General features: G+C 40.0%; 2 protein-coding genes across 5 annotated transcripts in view; one reads left to right on the top strand and one right to left on the bottom strand.

Moving 5' to 3' along the window:
* LOC118104545 (centromere protein P) overlaps nucleotides 1–17,612 on the top strand; it is a 72,754-nt gene that overhangs the window by 30,984 nt on the left and 24,158 nt on the right. The gene's annotated exons all lie outside the window — the stretch shown is intronic.
* On the bottom strand, nucleotides 4,896–13,409 carry aspn (asporin (LRR class 1)). Of its 2 annotated transcripts, none has more exons than XM_035151493.2 (8): nucleotides 13,176–13,409; nucleotides 10,328–10,619; nucleotides 9,652–9,764; nucleotides 8,474–8,687; nucleotides 8,057–8,167; nucleotides 7,745–7,838; nucleotides 6,967–7,105; nucleotides 4,896–6,429 (listed from the first exon to the last, which is right to left on the bottom strand). In XM_035151493.2, exons 2-8 carry the CDS (start codon nucleotides 10,587–10,589, stop codon nucleotides 6,229–6,231), a joined length of 1,134 nt encoding a protein of 377 aa, XP_035007384.1. In that variant the 5' UTR covers nucleotides 10,590–10,619; nucleotides 13,176–13,409; the 3' UTR covers nucleotides 4,896–6,228. The 2 variants fall into 2 exon arrangements, with proteins under 2 accessions (XP_035007384.1, XP_035007383.1); XM_035151492.2 differs by having other exon boundaries at nucleotides 10,328–10,623; nucleotides 13,176–13,407.

Raw genomic sequence — 17,612 nt, 5'->3', positions numbered from 1 at the left:
GAGGGTCTTTATGACTTTGGTCAAGATTAGATCACTTTACTTCATCTTAATGACAAAATAACTTCATTATTTTCCATGTTGTTTTTGGGGCCTTCGATGAGAAAATGTATTTGGTTATTAAGCCAGCTCATTGTGGAAGTCCTTTGAAGTTTTACTTGTGTCATGAGTTGTCCAAAATCATTCTCTGCTCACTATATAATGATTGTACCGTTCTGTAGTGGGCTCATTGTATCCCACAATGCATTGTGAAAGGTAGTGTACAACCGACGGTCACTAACCAAACAATATATACCATCATGCATTGTGTTTTCTACGGATGATGTTTAAGGATCATTCTAACAGAAGAAGTCTGATGATCAGAGTTTGAAACAAAGTTTTTACAAACAGAAAGTAAAGGTGAACTGAAATATTGTACACAAACTGTCAGTTGTAAACATCCATTGCAGCTAACAGACCTAATACCTATAGTTCAACTTTGACATAACCTATTTATCATAGTTTTAGCTTGTACTCACACAACTATTGGGAGATTTTAACATAAATATTGGTGTCACGTGACCCTAACTACATTGCAGCCCCCCCCTGGAGAGTTTCTTTAAGCAATGCTGTTGTACGAGCTGCATTTATTTTTCCTCTGCAGAGAAAGAACTCACCTGTAGCTTTCTTGAGGGTAAGCTTAAATTAAATAGTTATTTCATTATTTAGATGTACTACTGTCTTAATTCTGAAATGAAAAATAAGAGGGTTGGGGCATCATGGGTTCCATTAGCTTTGATTGTTGACATTTGTAATTCAGTTTCAGTCTCTGTTTCACAATCGTTACTCTCCCACTTTGAACTATTGGACCAGTAAGTGTTTTAATTGGTGCAACATCATTTGTAAGAAGGAGATGTTGACATTGGTCTTATTGGAAAGTTAATTAGAATTTTTAAAAAAGCAGTGTGATATTTCAGTGGGCTTGAATCCATCAGTGAAGTTGTGAAGTGATTGATGAGGCTTCAGGATCCTTAATCAGAGGTGCGGCTGGGAGCAGTGGTCCCCTCCTGCCTAATGACTCTACCAGTGCCCACTTACTCCTTAGTTTATACTGTAGAAACCTGAACTCCGTCCCCCCCTCTGCCTCCTCTGCCTCGTGTGTTGGCCTCTAACCAGCTTCTTCCAGGATCACGGCATAATCAAGGTCATTCACTCTGAAGACAAACATGTCAAAAAATTATGTCAAAAAAGGCAAACCATGAAATCCTAATGTTTCTCCCAACATTTCCTTAATGGAAAATATTTCATACACTTAAATACCTAATTACCATCAAACTGGAGTTCAGCAGGATTGAGTCTCATTTTTCAACCAACTCAAAAATGCTGCCAAGTTTTTAAAATTGAAGCTCAAGTCAATTTATTATGACAAGGCCGATAGGATTGTGAACTTTGAACAGCAAGTCTGAAACTAATCTAGTTTTAAATAATCCAACTTTGAACTGGTAAAAATATATATTGTAAAAAAAACTGAACTTACATAGTTTTTGTATTGCAATATGAAAAAACAAAAATTTATTTGAAATGTGCTTTGACTTTTTAGTTTGGCCCATATGGTGTTAATAAAGTTGAGGCTGGGTTTTTGAACTACTGCAGCCAGCCACCAGGGGGCGATCAAGAGGATTCAGCTTCATTTTTGGAGAGCTGTCTTGTCATCCATCTTTTTGTGCAGTCCATGGTCAACATCATTCTTTCGATAGCCATCTGATTGAGATGAGAACCATGTGGGCAGCTGTGGCTCAGGAGTACTTTCACAAACCAGAAGGTCGGTGGTTTGATCCCTGGCTCCTCCAGTTCTCCTTCCAAAGTGTCCTTGGGCAAAACCCTGACTCTAAACTGCTTCTGATGTTGGTATGTGGTGTGTGACAGATAAAGTGCTGCATACAGTTGTGCTACATGAATGTGTGTGTGTGTGAATTTGAGCTTTAACTCCAACTACAGTCGATCAATAATCACTGTGAGAAAAAATGTTTATTGGGTAAAGGGAGGATGAAGAGGAGGAAAAAGGAGGAGAGGAGAGAAGCTTGGAAACTGGTTCTGAATTTGTTGTTGTTGGATTTACAATATTCTAAGTGCAGAGAGGGAGGTGATTTATCTCCTCGGGCCTTTAAAGTCGACATGTGGGGATATTGCATCGTTACAGCTACACATGATTAGATGTTGAAATATAGCAGAATCTGATGAAGAGTAGCTCATAATAATAATAATAAAGTGACAAAAGAATGATGGATGGAGACGACTTATCCCAGATATGGGATAAGTCGTATTCTTTTATTCTAAGTAAATGAGCCATGATGGTTGAAAGCTGAAATTATTTTTGAATTAGTGGATTCACAGTAAATTAAAAGACCCTTTTTCACAGAAGACATTTTCACAGTAGGAATAAAACAGAAGCTGCACCTGGGCCTCTCCACTGTGATTAGTCAAATCTTCTACTGTTATAAAGGCTTGAGATTATCCAATCTATAGATTACTGATCATAAGTGTTTCATATTTAAATTTGATGTGCGGCTCTGATTAGTTACTGCATATAACATAATAGTAATGCATTTTATTAAATTATTTAAGCAATGCTGAAAAACAGAAAACAAATAAAAGCAAATAACTAGAAACGTATCCATATTAATTAGTTACACACGAGAGGTAGGCCCATATTTTTAAACATTACTAAAACCCACCTCTTAAGAACTGCAGAATGAAAAGATATTGTGAAATATCCATCCGGTCACCTGCTGCTGAATCAGGAGATCCTGGTGCATCTCTTCTCATTTTAAATGCTGCCACTAGATGTTGGTTTAAACTGAGTCACCATCTGGATTTAATACAGGACTCTGTGTTAAATTGAATTAACACCACTGCTTGCTTTCTCTTTCTTTTCTTGATAAGCCTATAATATATTCTGAGAATAGTGAAACAGCTCTTTACTTCAGGTGAGGCTCTTGTAAAGTTTGACATCATAAATTCAGAAGGACTGAATAAATAGTGACTTGCATTCAGTGGAGTTGTTAGACACTGATACTTTTGCCTTTTATGAGACAAACCCTGTCATGGGAAAAATTCTGGGAAAGAAGCTGCATTTTTCTCAGCTGCATTTTTCTAAGTGTTTGGAACGGGACGGTCCCAGAGCTGTTGAGTTCATACTTTGAAGGAGATGGCGACACAACCGACATGTGCTCTGATTTAACATTCAAATCGTCCTCATGTCGTCCATGAGCTTATTCTTCTGACTTACTTCACCAGCTGAAAGACTCATGTGTGCAGGACGGGAGGCAGGTAGAGAGTGGTCGTGGGTAGGTGATGACTTGAGTAAAGTAGAAGAGTGAGAATAGTAAAAGAAAAGGGTGAAGAGAGGTAAAAGTGCTGAAGCTAGGACCGTTTTCTGTCCGTGCGTGTGGCTGTGAGACGTGGCAGAACGAGGCCTGGCCAACCAGCAGATCTGTTCCATATGTTTCCTGGAGAACGAGAGAGAGAGAGAGAGGGGCCGCTCCCCTCCACCCCACCCACAGCACAACGAGTCTTCATTTAAAAAGACAAACCATGCAAACTAGCTCATGGAACTGTACCCCAGCTTGGTCCTATTTTCTGTGGACTGTAGGTATCAGTTCCAGGTGGAGGTGGAAATGATGAAGGCAGCTGGCAGGTGTCGAGTTTCTCAAAGTGTGCAGGGAGCTGGCTGCTGTTCGACAGCGGCCTCCCACAGAGACGGAGAGGGAAAAGAAAACACACAGACTTTGTCCCGTTTTCACACTGGTTTCATCACATTCATCGTTCCTGTGAGTGTGTTTGAATTGTTGCTGTCAGCGAGGCAGGAACGACTAACTTCTGGTGTCGAGAATCTGTGATCAGCGAAATGTGTTTTGAAGCAGCTTCCAAAAAGACCCAAGATAATTGCTGTTGAATTTGGCATCATTTCTGGATAATGGTTGGATTAAAATATGTTTCTCTGTCTAACTGACAGCCCATTGATTTACTAGAGATTGATCTGTCATCAATTAGTGCCAAACAACAACAGGAAACCACATTAAGGAAGCCGAGGTAGCTTGTGTAGCTCGTAGTGATGAACACACAGGGAATTATCGCGTTCCTCTTATAACCTACAATGTTTGCTGCCCTTTCCTCCACAAATGGCAAATGACCAATGCAGGTTTAAACAAATAAAACAAGCTTCTAAAGCATGTAAAACTTTCAGGGTTCCTGTTTACATCACTTCATGTATTAGTCTAAACGGGACATTAAATATACAAACCAATTAATACATCAGTAAAAACTTCTGCAGTTTAGAAATACTCATCTTTAAGTGTCCTCAACAATATATAGTTGGAATCTGAATCAATCACTTTTTGGTTTTTGACGTTCTCTGAGTTAAAGCCTCCACCAAGATGATGGTCTTTAACTCTTTAGTGTAGAGTGACATCTGCTGGTTGATAAGGGAATAGCTTCACTTACCTCCTACCAGGGACACCAGAATAAAGTCTCTTCTGTCTGGATCGTTCACCAATAACTTTATCAACTGTTAATTGTTTAATTTTGATTTTGCTTCCAGTTTTCTCCAGCTTGAGCGATTTGCTTTGTTTTTATTCTGTTGTAAATACCGTTTACAAATACAATCCACATCTTTCTCTGATTCTGAGCAGGAGATTCTATTCTATAAATCTGCAAATCTATTTATACAGTTCTGACATTTAAACATTTTGGAAAAGGAATTTCTAATCTTTGGTATTCAACCATGAAGGTGAGTACTCGGCATGTTAAATCAAATCAAATGAATTATTGACTACTTCCTACAGGATAACACAGTAATAGCTGAAATGATAAAATCAACTCCAACCTACATTCATTTTAAAAATAAGTTGAGGCTGAAGTTGGGAGGTGATCCAGGTTTATTTAAAGACAGACTAAATAAATATAGCACCATTTTGGAGGGTAGCACATTGGAATAAACAGGGACAAGTTTATAAGGAAGATGCTCTCAGACGATCATTACCTGCTTATAATTTCAACATCAACTGTGGTGGTATTTTGGTTGCTATAGGTTATTAAAACAAACTGAGTTCAAGGGTAAATTTCAGATTACAGATTATCCCCAGCCCTGCAGAGGAAAACGTTTACATCAAGGACAATGTATAATTTCAGTTTCTAAATGAAGACGATACAGACATGCAGTGAGATAATGAAAAAACATCGACATGGAGAAAGACACAGGGCTTTAGAGTGACAGGTTACACTGAATAACACCAGAATCATTCACTGACTGTACAGGCCTCTGCCAAAAGGAAAATATGTATAAATTTAAGCTGAAATGTTTTTTTTAGGCTAAAGTGAATTTTCTATGATAATTCTGTTGTCTCAACTTAAAAAAAATGGCGACAATATAATACACTATGTAAAGAAATGACAAAAGAGAGAAAAGGTATATTTTGTTTGTTGATATGAAAACAACTTAAATCGTCCTACATAACTGTATCTCGTTAAAAGTTGTTTTGATTTTGACATTGAAAGAAAAACAATTAAAACGTTTGTCTTTCATTGAAAAAGGCACAGGAATGTAACACTACTCAAGTTATTGGGTGGTGTTACTCAAAAGGACCAGGGGGAGGCGCTCTACCCCCAAGTAAAACTTACCCAGCAAAAGTTGAGGGACAAAGAAAAACTGATTAATTGCCTCCACCAAGGACGTTACGTTTTCACCCCTGTCCGTTGTTTGTTTGTCGGCAGGATTATGCAAAAAAACTACTGAACAGATTTCCACAAATGGTGCAAGGATTCATTCAACTTGTCCATGAATCAGAACAAAGCAGCAGATGCAGATTTTCTAACTTTCTTAAACATGACAAGATTGTTTGTTTGCAATTTCCTTGAATCATTATTTAAACAAATTAAGCATATTTAGAGAACGGATATGAGTTTGTGCCATTTGGTGCAGCTTTACTGAATTTAAGGGGACCGTTGGGCCTAGTTTCTAGTTTTTGTTATTTTACACATTATCAGCACCAACAGCCGGACTAGAGTTTTGTTTTTGTTTTTCTCCCCCTGGCTGAGAACTGTCACCATGAACTTAAACACTTAAATGTACAGTTTCATCTTTTGTTTTTTGTTGATCTATCAAAATGATTTCCAGTTTATTCCTTATACTGTAACAAGGATATTGGCAGTTCTCCATTTTCTATTTTCCCGGAACTCCTCGTTTTTCGCTCTCTACTTCTTTCTGAAGTTTCCGAGCTGAACGCCCCTCCGCCCGGTCACGCAGCGGAAGGTGGCCGGCTGGATGTCCCAGTACTTGACAGGGTTGGCAAACAGACTGATGCCCGTGTACAGGTTCTTCTTGACACCGGACGTGACGGGACAGAAGTCGTTGACTCCCACACTGTTGATTTTGTTGCCATGGAGGAAAATCACCTGAACAGACAGAAAGGAATTTTGTTTTTAATCAGATATTTTTCAGCTTTTTTTTGTGCACACACCATGACAGAGTTTCGTGCTGATGCTGCCTTTAAGAAAACATTGAAACTCAGAATTACAACCTTTTACACAGGAAACAACATTTTGGACAGTCTGAACTGGAGAAACAACCTTACTGTTTCTCTTCATTGCTTATGTGACAACAACATAGTGTAGGTTGTACATTCTCCTTCTTCAACATCTACATACAGGATATAGCAGCTGATTTATATTAGTCTACGATGATAAACTCTGGGTCATAACAGGATAATGGAAACAAGGACGAGTCTGGGCTCAGTTTGAGAAACGTGCTCCTTCGCCGTGAGAGGAACATTGATTGCAATGACCCACTTCAAAACATCTACCTCTTTTTGATTTGTTGAAATATAAATAAGAAAAGAAGATGTTGTTTTTTGGATACTTTGGCTCAGAGCTACTCGTCAACCCACAACCCCTGGAGACAGTGACTACATGGTGGATATCAGATATCTGTACCTGGAGGTAGCGCAGGGAGCCGAGGCCGGGGGGGACCTTCCTCAGACGGTTGTTGTCTAGGTGGATCTCACGGACGTTTGGGATGCTGTCAAAGCTGCCATTCTCTACAGACTTAATCTGGTTAAAACCAAGTCCTAGCCTGCAAAAGATAGTTAAAAGGTGTCATCACTGGTTAATAAGAAATAAATTAGAGACGGATAACAGATTTAAATATGTACCTATAAATAAAAAGGTTCAGTGTGAAGAATCTAGGGACATCTAGTGGTGAAGTTGCATGTTGCAGCTGAACACCCCTCACTTCACCCTCCCCTTCCAAACATGATGGAGAACCTGTGGTAACCTTCAGTTGTCATAAAAACTCAAAAGGTGTTTAGTTTGTCCAGTCTGGGCTACTGTAAAAAACATGGCGGCCTCCGTAGAGAGGCCCCGCCCCTGATGTAAATATATCAATGTGTGGTAATACAGATAAAGTGAATGAGCTTAAAGGACACACACAATGTTGTATAGTCTTTATATTAAGAAATTGGGTGTTGATTTAGTTTTTTTAATTAAGCGTAACCTCTGAACATTACAATTCATATTTTTCTTGAAATGTCTCTGTCCATTAATATATAATGTGCCAACGATTACTATTTAAAACTGAATCTGTTTTCCCAGAAACCTTTAAAATACAGAAAGTAAATACATTTTTCATTATATTAACTTGAGAAACGGCCTGGACAGGTTCATTGAAGAGTGGGCTTGTCAGTTTCTACGGTAAAATGTGGCTGGTATTCACCTCTGCAGGTTTTTATATCTGATGAAGTCTTCTACCTCCACCTTAGCGATCTTGTTGTAGTCCAGGCTCATCTCTGTGATAGATGTCGGGAAGTCTAGGAGAAACAAAACAAACACAACCAGTGTAACGTGTCATTTAAGAAAACTTTACTTCATTAGTTGGAAAACAAATCAAAGCATCATTTCGTCAGTTTCATCACATCAGTTGTACAGGTGAGGTTCAGTGTTCGTCAGAGTAATAACCAGGTGACTCGAGGAGAAAGTCAAGGTAACAATACATTGTTCAAATCAGGAGGAGGTGAGTGTTATTTACCTTTGGGTACGGCAGTTAGCTTGGCCTCTGCGACTCCGAGGTACAGAGTCGACAAGCCATTAAAAGCTCCCAGCTCCATCCCACTGTTGGCCAGAGGGTTGGCACCCAGCTCTGTTTGGACAGGCACAAAATATTTGGTTTGATTACTAAGGATTTATTATATTTTCTTGCGTCATCCACATATACAATGGCGAGCAACTGCTTGATGATGCATGTCCTGGGTTTGAGTGTAAACAAGTAGGACATCATATTGACATGAGTCACGATCAAACTATGCTCTATAACTGCTCTATACTGTTAAATCAGTCAAATTAATTGCTGCAGACATTTTGTTTGGCAAAGAACCACAAAAACATCTGTCCTTCGACAACACTGATTATTCCTAATCAGAAACACAGTGCTGAAACCAGGTCTCACCCAGCACATGGAGTTTCCTCAGGCCTTTAAATGCGTCCTTCTGGACTCTGGTGATCTTGTTTTCGTGAAAGCGGAGCTCGATGACGTTGGGAGGCAGGTTCGCAGGGATCTCCTTCAGCTGGTTGTAGGAGAGATACAGCAGTCTGAGATGGTCCATGTTTCTGAAGGCCTTGGGGTGAATCTTGGAGATCTTATTGTTGATGAGGAACAGGCCCTGTTGTGAGAGAAAGAAATCACAGTAAAATGGAAAAAATGATTCAAGCAGAGTTTTTACTGCATCGCCTGAAGCAGATGATGCCGATGCTATGATGACTAACTCAATTAAATTGAACGGCACAGTTAAAGGTTTAGTTATTTGAGTTTAAATAGTCTTTTACACATGCTTTCAAGGTTAAACTTTCATGCTTGATATCCAACCTGTGCTTGGCAACAAAATTAATGATAAATGTTTATAGCAGCTGAAATCTGGTGTAATTTAAAGCTGTTTTTTGTTTCAAACATATTTAGTTTTTTGGAGGGGTAATCTGAATTCCTTTTTTTTTTTTTTTATCTAAATCACTCTCTGTCCTACATTGGTTGTATTAGTAAAAAAAACAGTGCAGATTCTCACGGTTTGTTGAGTTACAGTTGAGAGTTGTAGGCCTTGATGTGGTTTACTCCCAGCTGGATAAACAGCAGCTGGATGAAAGACAACCCCCAGCTGGAAGCTTCATAAAGGAACTGTCATCTCTAAAGGCTGATGGACAAGTTTCCTCTTGTCTGGTCCCTTAAAGACCCTTTAGAGCGTCCACACACTGTAATAGTTCTCTGGTGTTATTGAGTCTGAATAGACTGTTATTGTTGTTGTGAGAAGTCATTGGTTGAACACAGGATCTGACGTCTTTAATGAATGAATGCAGGGGAACAAAAGTGTCCATTATCTACAACTGTGTATGCGTGCAGGTGTTATGTTGTTCTTTGGAACAAGTTATTTTCTTTACCACACAAAATATATATCCTTAAATGACTTTATATCCAGTTTCCTGGAACTTGTTTGCTCATGTTTTGATCAGATGGACTGATTCTTTACTTCTCTGATTTCAGCCATGTGTCTGTTTGATGTTAACATGAAGGGGTTGCGGTGTTTGTCACTATGTGCAATGTAAACCAGTTCTGAAGGTCTACGGAGGGTTTCTTACATAGAGTTTGTGGAGGCCTTTAAAGTCGTCCTCCTTGATCTCAGTGATATCATTGTTTTGAAGGTCGATCATCACAGTGTCTTCAGGGATCTTCTCAGGAATGGAGATCAGACCTGTTGGCAGAAACACAAATGTCTGATTAGAGACCGGAGTTGAACCTAAACTGATGAAAGTCAGAGCTCAGGGAGCCAAAAGTTTAGAAGAAAATACTGAGATATACAGGTGAAAAGTATTTGTGTTCTTTCTGATTCAAAGTCTGCCAGCAGAGATGAAATAATGATGTATCTGTGGGTTTTTTTAATTTACGGAACAAACATGATCAAACATGATTAGTCTGTATCAAGGCCACGGATCGCTGTTGTCTCTGCACCATACTGTAGTTTAAAGAAAGTCTGATTCAAAGGATTGGAACGGTTTCAACTGATATATTCATTAAATAACAAAGACCCGGGCTTTTTTCATTTCATCGGGTGGCTCAGTCTTATAGATAGAATGAAGAGTTCAGACATCCGGAGGGAGCTCGGAGTAGCGTTGGTAGTAAGTTGGTTCCAGCTGCCCCTGCGACCCTCGTCCACCCGTCTATACTTATCTAACACTATCTGTGAATGCTCAGGATGCATTTCTATCTAGTTTTAAACACGTGTCAACAGTGGATCCGGAGTGAGTGTGTTCTCACCCTGGTCGGAGCACTGCATCACTCTGGGTGAACAATGGCAAGTAGCAGGACAGTTCTCGTCTTCATCATCTAAATCGTCTTTATCATCTTCGTCACTATGGCCATCATCATCGTCGTCGTCATCGTCGTCGTGGTCGTGGTCGTCGTCACTTGAATCAGCCATCATCATGTCATAGTTTTTCATGAAATCCATGATGTTGATTGGCTGGTAGGGTTTGGCGTTGCCTACCACCAGCAGGCACAGCAGGAGGAAGACCCTCATGGTTAGTGGTCAGTGAAACAGCGACCAGAGGGAGCTGTAGGAAAAGACAGAGGTCGGGTTAGCGCTCAAATCAGTTGACAGGATTAGATGTCATGATATTGAGAAGCAGTGGAATCATGTTTTTTTTTGCAGTTTTATTCCAACATCAACAGAATGGAAATACAGAGCCCTGTAGTTTACAATGATGAAGCCTGTGCAAGTGGGCCACCTTTTGATATTTAGTTTTTCTCCACATGGTTTTGAAATACAAAAACTACTCCTACACAATGTTTCAAAAGAGAACAAGGAAATAACAGTGTCTGTTTTTCAGTTTTAGCTTCTTCAGTGTTGAGCACATAGTCTTGATGGGTTCTCAGCTTGCGGCGAAGTGACAGGAACTAGGACCCATCCAAACTCTAGTCCTGTTCCTAGGAGCCAAGTGGACCCGTGAGGCCCGATTTATTATGTCCGAAACCCAAGCTCACAGTGATGTCTGAACGCAGCTCTGCAGCAACATCTGCTACTGTTTGTTACAGGGACCCCTTGATAGGGTCACAAGAAAAACCTCTAATCACAAGAGATCCGGACTGGAAAGATTAAAGAAAGATAGTTCTGCAACACAAAAAGGGCATCTTTCAAATTTTGTAAAGATTGTGCTGTTACTTTAATTTATGGATCGATTTACCTCCTGACCTCCTGACAGTAAAACGAATTTAGCACTTCAGTCACAAGTTATTTGGTTGCACCAGCAGTTCTTTGGCCCCGCATCTTGAGCCAAGTCTTTCAATATTGCCAATACCTGAGTCCGACTCTTAATATATGTTAGATGTTGATTAGAGATCCTGTGGGTTTGATATACTGAACTTACACACATGTTACAGTCATTGTGACACTGGTAGTTACTGCTGTTGCTGTTTCTGTCCTGTAGAGTCCAGTTTTAGTTTTGCAGCCTGTTTGAGGAGGGTATAGTTAAAACAGTACATGGTGAAAGGGCTGAGTAGTCGGAGCGATCACTTTCAGTAAGTGCTGCTCTTTATTTCTATCGGTATTTCCATGAAGCTCTGAAAACATCTATTGGAAAGGAGCTCTTGCAGCCAACAAAAATGTTTTGCCAGCACTCACCTATTCACCATCTGCGCTGATTCAGAAAATGATACATATCTTCCTGTATTACACATTCATGCAGCTTTCCGAGCGAGGCCGACGGCGTCTGGTTTGCTTTCCTCTGGTAATCTTGATGGAGTCTCAGCCCTTAAGTTGAGCGTTGACTGCAGCCACAAGTATGTGGTGGTGGTTGAGGATCCTGCTGCGACAGCAAATACCGCTCAGCACAGACCCTTCCTCTGAACCCTCCGTCTCTCACTCCACATGTGCACATTTAGCACAAAAGAGGCTAAATACAGGGAGTTGGATGTAAATCTCACTCCAGTTATAGTAGTGCAGGTAAATTATATTTCTTCAGAGGTCTGCATTTCATAAAACATCAAAATCAGAGGGAAGTGACTCCTCTCTGATCCGTCAGGACTCACATACAGTTCCACTCGTGACTACAATGATTATTTTCAATATCAAATCCTGTATATCGTCTATACGTCTAGTCTATGATAGTGAAAAATCTGGTTTCCAGTTGATCAGAGTCCAAGATAATATAATATAAAATATAATATAAAGCAAAACAGCCTCTCATCCTCTCATCAGAGCAGCTGGAACTAGAAAATGTTTTGAAGTCATAAGATCTGATCCCTGATCTGATCCCTCCTGCCTCCACCAGGACTCCCATACAGTTCCATCTTCAGACGTCTCATTGTTTCTGACCAGAACAAAACCCTAAATATCTTCAGTTTACAATCATATAAAGTAAAGAAAAACATGTGGAGGAGCAGGAACCATATATTTCGATAACTTTTGCTTTTGTGGATTCAAGTCATTAAATGACAAAAGACAATTAATTTTGACAACAATTAATCTGTAGATCTTTTTCTACTCATCTTGTTATCAATGAATAGTTTCAGTACTAATATAGTAAAGCAGTCACAGATGTGTCTGCTTTGTTCTTGAAAGGATTCAGGTGATTCAGATAGTTTCCCCTCATGTGTTTGTACTTAAGACCTAATGACTATGACTACTCCATGGAAAATTACTTAACATTTTTATCTAATGAGATCATTACATATCATATCACTTAGTCAGATCTACTTTAATCAAGCCTCCAGGAAAGTAACACACACAATTCAATAAAAAATCCATCATCGGTCATCATCAAAGTCAGATTTAGTCCTTTTTGTCCTTTTTGTTGACTTTAAAACATGATCCATACACTGGCGGTCATTGTTGTGTTGATCTTGTTGAAATCAAAGATTTACATGCAAATCAAACTCACATAAACACATAACTTTTTCCTCCAATATAAAAGTAGATTGGCTGATAAAATCAAGATTTTCAAAATACACTTTAACATCTGCACGACCTTGAAGGTGCCCAGCAGAAACCAACCTTTACACCTCAAAGATGCTGCGTTCTTAGAAAATAAAACATGCCAGACCGACCAGATAAAACATGTAGAGTATGCATTAGTTGTTTTGTTAATAAATCCAGGGTGTGTCCTACCTCAGCCGTCAGGTGTGTTTGTGTCCTGGTTTAAACCCCGTGCAGTAAGCAGAGCAGCAGCAGGCTCCAGCTGGAAGGCTGAGAGTTGGATCCTCAGTCAATACATTTCCAGTGAACAGAGAACAGCATCACCCTCTCTCCAGGAAAAAAACAGCCCCTAAACACCCCCACCGACGGAAAACCTCTGCTGTGAGGGTGAGAGGTTCAGTTTCAGCAAAGGGCTCTTGACTCTGTGAGATCACACCATCTGTACGTCTCTGTAGGGACTCGATTTGGAAAAAGGCATTGTTGGGACATAAGTCATGTGCTTCTCATCAGGAGCTTTGAAGTGATGCCAGGATAGTTAACTTCAGACTCCCATATTTATATAGAACACACTGGTAGGTCTGTCACCTCCACTGCTTTCAGGACTTGTTGCCATATAAAATATTTTACATCAGCATGAATGGTTCTCACACTGAGGCCCGTTGGCACTGGGTTAAACAAGGCGAGTGGGACTGTACAGCTGCTGTACTTGTTCCTCAGTGAAACCAGTAACAGTCAGAAGGTGGAGGTGGGCTGGTACAACCAGGTGGTGTAAGATGTCATCTGTTGTTTTCTTCGGGATTCCTTACTGGGGCTGCTTTATAGAACCTGACGTCCCTAAAGAGCGGCAGCTGCCGTACGGTAAAGATAAACATCTGTAAAAGGAGGAGGATGTTTGAGATGTAGGGATCATATTAATGATTAATCCCCTATTTACAAAAGATTATTATCCAAAAATATACCTTGAGTCGAAATGACAAAATATAAAGACACTGTGAACTGTCCCTTTACAACTTTATCCCTAATTTTAACTGTTGAACCTCCCTCTCATACTTCTTTTTTTACCTTTCACTGTTTTTGATGTGGTTTGTTTTTCATTCTTTCTTTCTTTCATTTTTCTAATTTTTAAATTGTCACTTAACACTAACTCTATGTACATATACCGCCCCTCTGTCACTAAGACTCTGCAAAGAGGTGAGTGAGAACAGATATATAAACATTCAAGACTTGTAATAATACAATATAATACAAAGAAGTACAATATTAATGAGAGCAAAACACGCTTCATTTTTAATTTCTTGGAATCCATGCAGTCCCCACATGACCCTGAAACCATAAGCGCTATAGACAATGAATGGATTGATTCCAACTGTATGGAGGAAAGTAGAAATATCCAGAAAATGTCTCCTACTCTCATTCTCAATTGATCACTTTGCACTTTCCTCACTCTTCTTTAACAGCGACAGCTCTGTCCGTCTACACCCGATGCTGAACACGGTATCACACGGCTCCGTCTGACTAGAACAACCATCAGGAAAAGTGACACAACAGACAACTATGTTTGAATGAATGAAAGACATCACTTTACACGATGAATGTCTCGTTCAAAATACCGATTTCAGTTGTAGACAATGAAGTAAAGCTGAACTGGAAACAACTGGCATTGTCTCACGCTACAGGAAAATGTGATGAATGATTTGTTAAGACAGATGATTCTTGAGACGTTAAGTCATACTAACTTAAGGTGGTACAGAGATGCCAGTACGGTCAGTGAGAGCTGCCAGATTTCTCTGCGTGTTATTACACATTTCCTCCTTAACTCCGAAGCAGAGACAGACGAGAGACGGAGGAGACGTTTTGCAATGTCAACGTTATTTATCTTGTGTTGATGTGTCTTAACAAGGCAAAACAGGGAAACCTGAAGCTTTACTTTAAAGGCAGAAATGAGAAATACCTCCCAAGAATGGAAAAGCTAACAGGAGCCCGCTCCCTCAGGGGTTCATGTGTTAAACGATTCATTTTTCCATTCACTGCTGGTGTTTTCTGCTGAGCTGAGCTGGAAAGGCCGAGTGAGGCAACTTATGGTGAAGCCAGACCAGCCAACTATGCCCTGGTTTGGCAAGTGAGGTCATCTGAAACCGTAGCGGGTCTTTTTTTTCTGGTTTCAATGGATCTTCATATTTTCCAAACCCATCACAGATCTGGTGAAATTATTATCGTCAACATGGAGCCTCTCGTGTGTCATGTTCAAAATATTCTTTGAAGGAAATTCCTACACTTCAAAGAATTAAAGAAAATGTGTCTCGTCATTCTCACCAGTTCCCAACTCCCCCTAGAACACTGAGATTCATAAAACTAACGTTTTAAAACAGATTGAATTACATTACGTTACACACTTGACCCTGTACATGTCAAAACTACTGTTGCAACACTGACAAATTGTTATTCCCAGATCATTTCCTTCAAGCTTCATATTTAACAACTTGTGCAAAAACTGAAGTTGAAATTGAACTGGTAATTTCTTGTTTCTGTTACTTTTAGCCCAGATGCTGAACTGTAGGGATTTAACTGTTTATACCTCAGAAGGCTTCTATTCTTCTTCACTTTTATCTTCTTCACAATCCTCCGAACTTAAAGCACAGTTCTGCTGATAAACGTTTTTAAACGAAAAATTGTTATGTATAATATTGTGTCTCGAGGTTTAACATGACCATGTTATCAAAAGGTCTCTGGTTTGACTCTAGCCGGGGACTTTTCTTGTCTTTAATCTCAACTCTTCCTTAACTTCCCGTCTCACACAGATCAAATAGACAGTAATGCCTAAACTTTCTAAAAGTTTTAAGATGTGCTAAGTGCTATGGGTAGGAATCACGCAGCAGTCGCTGGTTGGGGTCAGACGTGTTCACAACAACATGAAAATATCCAGAACATTCAGACGACGGGATGTAGAACATGCAGGAGGCAGGACATGATTTATAAATCCCACTGTGGAAATCAGTGTTTTAGTTTTCTGTACATCGACGCTGGTGTCGGCCCTTATTACCAAAAACTCTCGTTTTCTTTGACATCTGTGTCTGCATCTTCTACGTGTATGGCTCCTCTTTTTCATCCTGAGATATTTGTATTCTTCTAGATTTGGATCCGTTATGTTAGAAATGTCATCAACATTCGCTCGCTGCGAACTTTCCAGAAATTCTTCTGCTGTATTCTGACACGGGCTCACCCGGACATTTTATGGACGTTTTACCAGGGGACTGGCAGGAAAAGCAGCTGACTCGGACATTTGTGTTCTCACATACACTGCATGTTCCGAAATGTTCTGAAATCAGCTTAAATGAGTTTTATATATTATTTTTTTTCTTTACATCTCATGTCTGGAACCGTTTGCAACTCGACATAAAGCTGCAGACAGTGGTCAGTTTACAATGCTAAATAAAATGCAGCTTGGAAAAAATGCATCAACAATTCACTATTAAAACATCAGAACATTTTTGAGGTTCCTAGTCGAGAGGGAGCGTCCTGATCACCATGAAGGAATTTCACATGTAGATGTAGTTTGCTGTTCAATCACAGCTGAAGTTAAACCAGCACTTAGCTGTTAGTGAACTTCAGCGGTGAGATGAGCTGATAATGTGTCTTGGTCTCAAACTCACTCATGAGGGTTTAAACGTCTTAAAGAACCAAGAAAAGAGCTACTACTGTGTGATATGTAAGCAGGCCCACATTTATATGATTCCCCCGCTAAAAACTCAGGCACAGTTCCCAGCTCCTCATAATCACAGCTCCATAACTGTGAGCTGAAACAATACTGTGTCATGAGCCAGATTTTAAGATTAAAGAACCATTTCCCCCTAACATTGTAGGGATCTGATTGAACCCTGATGTAAAGAGCCTTGAGCTCTGTGTGCACTTAGAGCACACAGGCTGTGTTCTGCACTGCAGTGAGGACCACTAGTCTTGTAGTGTATCCAACTATTTGCCTGCACCTTTGTCCCTCTGTTAATCCTCAAAGAACAAAGCATCTTTTAAAACCTTTGAACTGAAGTTCTTAAGTGGGACATCCAGCCCGTCGTCATCTTCTCGTGAGGGGATCTTTCATGAAAATCTCATATTTCTCAGCTGACTGCTCCGCCGCAGAAAACTTTTAATTCCGAAGCTTTGAATGTCAAAAGAGGGGGGATTGGTTTGTGGTGGTGAATAATATGTGGCAGCGTTGTTGGAATTACAGTATTCAAACTACAAATTAAACGTTTGAGATTACTTCCTGATGTGAGACGGTCTGCGCTCTTGATGGGAGGCGGTCAGGAGGTCCCTTCGCTCTCGGGATCTCATTCTTTCCGAACCATCGGACGTCTGTGACGGCTCTGGGCTGCAGAGTTTCCTCCGTCAGAGCCTTAAGAGTCACTGGGGCAACTCGCAGGGCAAGGTCTTACCTCGGTGGTGTTGTTGCTGTTCTACCCCAAGAACGTTTGGGTGTTTCTCAGCCAGGCTGCACAACAGACCAGTGTTCAACATCCTCAGACTTCAGTGACATATGTAATAATATTACCTGAGTCAAATAAATAGAAGATCTGTTGAGTCGTGAGTAAAATGTAATAAATCGTAGTCCTTTTGCCTTTTTAACCATCTCGA

The sequence above is a fragment of the Hippoglossus stenolepis genome, chromosome 3 (genome assembly GCF_022539355.2).
Source record: "Hippoglossus stenolepis isolate QCI-W04-F060 chromosome 3, HSTE1.2, whole genome shotgun sequence".
Lineage (NCBI taxonomy): Eukaryota > Metazoa > Chordata > Actinopteri > Pleuronectiformes > Pleuronectidae > Hippoglossus > Hippoglossus stenolepis.
Note: the sequence above shows the minus strand (reverse complement) of the source record. Positions and strands in the feature narration are given on the sequence as shown.